General features: G+C 51.1%; 1 protein-coding gene across 1 annotated transcript; it reads right to left on the bottom strand.

Annotated features, from left to right (window-relative positions):
- Nucleotides 1-1,366: 1,366 nt before the first annotated feature.
- Nucleotides 1,367-4,542, bottom strand: LOC121310453 (ATPase family AAA domain-containing protein 3-A-like). Its single transcript, XM_041243631.1, has 5 exons — nt 4,447-4,542; nt 3,531-3,601; nt 3,281-3,448; nt 2,354-2,462; nt 1,367-2,165 (listed from the first exon to the last, which is right to left on the bottom strand). Exons 1-5 carry the CDS (start codon nt 4,525-4,527, stop codon nt 2,013-2,015), a joined length of 582 nt encoding a protein of 193 aa, XP_041099565.1. The 5' UTR covers nt 4,528-4,542; the 3' UTR covers nt 1,367-2,012.
- Between the last annotated feature and the right edge of the window lie 1,923 nt (nt 4,543-6,465).

Below are 6,465 nucleotides of genomic sequence, written 5' to 3'. Positions count from 1 at the left end.
TCTCTGCACTCAAAGACTCGCAAACTAAATGAACCTGTTGCTGTTACCTGAACCACACAGACAGTGAGGGGCAGCGCCCTGGGCTTCACACACGCACACACACACACCTACCCGCGGGTTCATTACCTTCCCTGTGACGACTGGATATTCTTCAGCATGGGCTCTACCTGAGCAAGAGCACCAGGGGCTCTCGCCCGGTTCGGTTTGTTTTACCACGTGGCACTGAGCTGCTTCCCATAGAAACATTATCATTGCATTATCTTTCGTCTCTGTCTTTCTATCAATCCTGTGTATTTAACCAGCCCATCTACCTTTCAACTCCCATGACTCCCGGGAGCAGCTCTCTCTGCCACTCGTCTCAACGACACATCCAGCTTCACTTCTTTTTTTAACTTTAGTAATCGCCAATTATTTTTTGTATTTTCTCCCAATTTTGAATATCCAATTATTTTTAGGCTCAGCTCACCGCTACCAACCCCCGCGCTGACTCGGGAGCGGTGAAGACGAACAGACGCTGTCCTGCAGAGTGTGCCGTCAGCCGAGCGCTTCTTTACACACTGCAGACTCGCTGTGCAGCCGCCTCAGAGACACAGCGTCGGAGGACAGCTCCGGGCAGCTTACAGGCAAGCCCGCAGGACCCCGGCCAGACCACAGGGGGCGCTGGTGCGCGGTGAGCCAAGGACCCCCAGCCATGTGGTTGATGCCGAACCACCGGGACCCTTGATAAAGTTTTGAGATCAATCCGCTTTTCGGAACCACAAGGCTAGAGGTGGAGCGAATGGCCTCCTCTCATGTGTACATTTTCTTACGTTCATTCAGCAGTTCTCTCCAGCTGCATGATAAGAACCCCACTCTCACCCAGCGCTCCCCTGACAGAAAATCCATCAAGGAGTCGTGACATCTTCACCCCTACAAGGTAGGATCACTTGTTTTCCATGTTGAAGCTCTGCTGGCACACTGAAGAGCCGAGTACAAAAGCACAGGATTCTCTGTCAAGCAGACAAACCCTCTGCAGTCTGACTAACCCAAGCTGCAGAGAAGGGGGGTGCCGGGTAGCGCAGTACCAGCGCAAGACTCCTCTTGCACAGCAGTTTGATCCAGTCCTGCTTTCACTACGAGTTTAATAAGACACACCTGAGCGTGTTACCTATTCACTGTGACTAATCAAGCTGGAAGTAAAACCTGGAATGGGTGGCACTGCTGTGCAACAGGAGTCTCATTACCATCGTTGTAATCATTAGATTCTGCCCTGGGGGTCCTAGAAAGGGCAGTTTCTTCACAACATGTCTGATTACAATTACAATTTTTAAGATGGACATGAGCCCTTTGCAAAGGAAACAATGGACAGCGATTCTGGAGACACTTCTGTTATGACAGCATTTAATCTTTAATGGAAACACTGTTTGTTTTTGTGGTTTTTATATTAGTCCAGTCTTCACATATTATTATCTTTCTTGTTAAGGCATTCATGTAATCAGTGCTCAGTGAGAGTATTCTATTACCCCCCCACCTGCCCTCCCCTAAAACCCAGCAGCGAGGCCAGGGGCGCATGATCTACACCCCGCACCAGACACATGACAGCCAAGACAAGGAGACTCCCTCCCACACACACAGCTTGTTCAGAACAACACTCAAGACATCAGATACCCACACAGCCCTCACATATTACTATTGGTAGTTTGCCAGGGTTGTAAAACAGTTAGATTTTAAAATTCAGGACAAATAACAATAAGAAAAATCACCAGTTGTTAGAGATCACTTTGGGACGCGGGAATCCCAAATCCAGTTCGGAAGCTGTTCAGAAGCTCGAGGGTCAGTTGTTTGCAAACAGCTGCAGATTAAACCCCAAGTTTCCTGACTCTGAAGAGTGATCTGAGCTCAAGTTCTGGGCTCAGCGTAGCGTGTAGGGCTGCACTCTGGGTTCGGGCTTGGGGGTGAATCATAAAGACCCTTTCATACAGACTCCCACACACACCCCCAGTCAGCTGTGGGACATGGGGCCCGCTGGTTGATTATTGCAGCGGGTTTAACCCCTTCATGCCCCCCTCCGGCTTCTCATTCTTCAGCCACTGCATCTTCTGCTGGTGCTGCCGGATGGAATCGGACACTCGAGCGTCGATCATCGCCTCTGTCAGCATACCCTCCTCCGAGGCGTAAGCAGCAGCCTGGAGGAGAGGGTGCAACATTCATTAGACTTCTTAGAAAACAGCAAATGTCTACAAATAATGTCCTCACTTCAATAGCAAAGTGAGGCACGCACACACTGTAACCCAGCAGAGGGTACAAAGAGACACACGCACACAAACTGTGTAACCCAGCAGAGGGCACAGACAGACACAGGCGGGGTGCTTACCTGCCAGGCCACGCCCAGCTTGGAGATCTCTCGCCCCGACATTCCCTCCGTCAGCTCAGCGATCTGTGAGCACTTCAACCCATAATCAAACTGAGACACCTTCAACCGCCTGGGGAGAGAGTGGGGATCTGTTAGGAGTTTACAGGGTGAGTGTATGAAAGCAGTGTTACTGTGTGAATGAGAGTGAGAGTGTGTACTCACTGCTTGCCCTCGCTCGCTGGTGTGGAGTGTGAGTGTGAGTGCGGGCTGTGCTCGCTGGTGTGGAGTGTGAGTGCGGGCTGTGCTCGCTGGTGTGGAGTGTGAGTGCGGGCTGTGCTCGCTGGTGTGGAGTGTGAGTGCGGGCTGTGCTCGCTGGTGTGGAGTGTGAGTGCGGGCTGTGCTCGCTGGTGTGGAGTGTGAGTGCGGGCTGTGCTCGCTGGTGCGGAGTGTGAGTGCGGGCTGTGCTCGCTCGTGTGGAGTGTGAGTGCGGGCTGTGCTCGCTCGGTGTGGTGCGGGCTGTGCTCGCTCGTGTGAGTGCGGGCTGTGCTCGCTCGTGTGAGTGCGGGCTGTGCTCGCTCGTGTGAGTGCGGGCTGTGCTCGCTCGTGTGAGTGCGGGCTGTGCTCGCTCGTGTGAGTGCGGGCTGTGCTCGCTCGTGTGGAGTGTGAGTGCGGGCTGTGCTCGCTCGTGTGGAGTGTGAGTGCGGGCTGTGCTCGCTCGTGTGGAGTGTGAGTGCGGGCTGTGCTCGCTGGTGTGGAGTGTGAGTGCGGGCTGTGCTCGCTCGTGTGAGTGTGAGTGCGGGCTGTGCTCGCTGGTGCGGAGTGTGAGTGTGTGCTCGTGCGGGCTGTGCTCGCTGCTCGCTCGTGTGCTCGCTGTGGTGCGGGCTGTGCTCGCTCGTGTGAGTGTGGGCTGTGCTCGCTCGTGTGAGTGTGAGTGCGGGCTGTACTCACTGCTTGCCCTCGCTCGCTGGCTTCAGCACGTATTTGTTGAAGTACAGCCTCACCAGCCGCTCCCGTTCCTCGAGCCCTGGCAGAGCGAAGTTCACAATCTCGTCGACGCGGTCGTTGATCGCCCAGTCAAACTGCTCAGGCTGGTTACTGGCCAGGACCAGCATGAACCTGCAGAGAGAGGAGCGATCACTAAGTGATCATTTAACTCGGTAACTTTAGCAGCTGTAAGTGGATGTCTGGCGGTACCCACTTGTTGCTCTGCTCACCGGTCCGGTACAGGAATGCATTGAGAGTGGCACGCAGGTCCTCACTGATCTTCTCCTGGAACACAAGAACACACAGACACAGGCTGAGAGAGAGAGAGAGGAGAAGGAGAAGGCAGGATAGTAAAGCAGTGACACAGCATCGAATGAGAAGGCAGGATAGTAAAGCAGTGACACAGCATCGAATGAGAAGGCAGGATAGTAAAGCAGTGACACAGCATCGAATGAGAAGGCAGGATAGTAAAGCAGTGACACAGCATCGAATGAGAAGGCAGGATAGTAAAGCAGTGACACAGCATCGAATGAGAAGGCAGGATAGTAAAGCAGTGACACAGCATCGAAGGAGAAGGCAGGATAGTAAAGCAGTGACACAGCATCGAATGAGAAGGCAGGATAGTAAAGCAGTGACACAGCATCGAAGGAGAAGGCAGGATAGTAAAGCAGTGACACAGCATCGAATGAGAAGGCAGGATAGTAAAGCAGTGACACAGCATCGAATGAGAAGGCAGGATAGTAAAGCAGTGACACAGCATCGAATGAGAAGGCAGGATAGTAAAGCAGTGACACAGCATCGAATGAGAAGGCAGGATAGTAAAGCAGTGACACAGCATCGAATGAGAAGGCAGGATAGTAAAGCAGTGACACAGCATCGAAGGAGAAGGCAGGATAGTAAAGCAGTGACACAGCATTGAATGAGAAGGCAGGATAGTAAAGCAGTGACACAGCATCGAATGAGAAGGCAGGATAGTAAAGCAGTGACACAGCATTGAATGAGAAGGCAGGATAGTAAAGCAGTGACACAGCATCGAATGAGAAGGCAGGATAGTAAAGCAGTGACACAGCATTGAATGAGAAGGCAGGATAGTAAAGTAGTGATAATGCAACAGTGTTAAACACACTCACTGTGGCCCTCTTCCGAAGGAATGCATCGAGCTCAGCTTCATCTACAAACAGGAGGAGGCTGCGAACACAACGTTCAAACATTCACTTTTCAACAGCTACTGTGATGAAATAATCAGTAATCAATGCTGAACACTATTCTGTAACGGCTAGTCTGTTAGGAGCAGTCAGTGCTCTGGCTAGTAATGAGCAGTCAGTCTGTAATGGCTAGGTTAGGAGCAGTCAGTGCTGTAATGGCTAGTCTGTTAGGAGCAGTCAGTGCTGTAATGGCTAGTCTGTTAGGAGCAGTCAGTGCTGTAATGGCTAGTCTGTTAGGAGCAGTCAGTGCTGTAATGGCTAGTCTGTTAGTCTGTTAATGGCTAGTCTGTCAGTCAGTGCTGTAATGGCTAGTCTGTTAGGAGCAGTCAGTGCTGTAATGGCTAGTCTGTTAGGAGCAGTCAGGGCTGCTGTAATGGCTAGTCTGTTAGGAGCAGTCAGTGCTGTAATGGCTAGTCTGTTAGGAGCAGTCAGGACTCTGTAATGGCTAGTCTGTTAGGAGCAGTCAGTGCTGTAATGGCTAGTCTGTTAGGAGCAGTCAGTCTGTAATGGCTAGTCTGTTAGGAGCAGTCAGTCTGTAATGGCTCTGTTAGGAGCAGTCAGTCTGTTAGTCTGTTAGGAGCAGTCAGGACTCTGTAATGGCTAGTCTGTTAGGAGCAGTCAGTGCTGTAATGGCTAGTCTGTTAGGAGCAGTCAGTGCTCTGTAATGGCTAGTCTGTTAGGAGCAGTCAGTGCTGTAATGGCTAGTCTGTTAGGAGCAGTCAGTGCTGTAATGGCTAGTCTGTTAGGAGCAGTCAGTGCTGTAATGGCTAGTCTGTTAGGAGCAGTCAGGCTAGTCTGTTAGGAGCAGTCAGCTAGTCTGTTAGGAGCAGTCAGTGCTCTGTAATGGCTAGTCTGTTAGGAGCAGTCAGTGCTGTAATGGCTAGTCTGTTAGGAGCAGTCAGTGCTGTAATGGCTAGTCTGTTAGGAGCAGTCAGGACTCTGTAATGGCTAGTCTGTTAGGAGCAGTCAGTGCTGTAATGGCTAGTCTGTTAGGAGCAGTCAGTGCTGTAATGGCTAGTCTGTTAGGAGCAGTCAGGACTCTGTAATGGCTAGTCTGTTAGGAGCAGTCAGGTGCTGTAATGGCTAGTCTGTTAGGAGCAGTCAGTGCTGTAATGGCTAGTCTGTTAGGAGCAGTCAGGACTCTGTAATGGCTAGTCTGTTAGGAGCAGTCAGTGCTGTAATGGCTAGTCTGTTAGGAGCAGTCAGTGCTGTAATGGCTAGTCTGTTAGGAGCAGTCAGTGCTGTAATGGCTAGTCTGTTAGGAGCAGTCAGGACTCTGTAATGGCTAGTCTGTTAGGAGCAGTCAGTGCTGTAATGGCTAGTCTGTTAGGAGCAGTCAGGACTCTGTAATGGCTAGTCTGTTAGGAGCAGTCAGTGCTGTAATGGCTAGTCTGTTAGGAGCAGTCAGGACTCTGTAATGGCTAGTCTGTTAGGAGCAGTCAGTGCTGTAATGGCTAGTCTGTTAGGAGCAGTCAGGACTCTGTAATGGCTAGTCTGTTAGGAGCAGTCAGGACTCTGTAATGGCTAGTCTGTTAGGAGCAGTCAGTCTAGTCTGTTAGGAGCAGTCAGTGTCTGTAATGGCTAGTCTGTTAGGAGCAGTCAGTGCTGTAATGGCTAGTCTGTTAGGAGCAGTCAGGACTCTGTAATGGCTAGTCTGTTAGGAGCAGTCAGTGCTGTAATGGCTAGTCTGTTAGGAGCAGTCAGTGCTGTAATGGCTAGTCTGTTAGGAGCAGTCAGGACTCTGTAATGGCTAGTCTGTTAGGAGCAGTCAGTGCTGTAATGGCTAGTCTGTTAGGAGCAGTCAGGACTCTGTAATGGCTAGTCTGTTAGGAGCAGTCAGTGCTGTAATGGCTAGTCTGTTAGGAGCAGTCAGTGCTGTAATGGCTAGTCTGTTAGGAGCAGTCAGGACTCTGTAATGGCTAGTCTGTTAGGAGCAGTCAGTGC

This window comes from Polyodon spathula, unplaced genomic scaffold, assembly GCF_017654505.1.
Source record: "Polyodon spathula isolate WHYD16114869_AA unplaced genomic scaffold, ASM1765450v1 scaffolds_2200, whole genome shotgun sequence".
Lineage (NCBI taxonomy): Eukaryota > Metazoa > Chordata > Actinopteri > Acipenseriformes > Polyodontidae > Polyodon > Polyodon spathula.
Note: the sequence above shows the minus strand (reverse complement) of the source record. Positions and strands in the feature narration are given on the sequence as shown.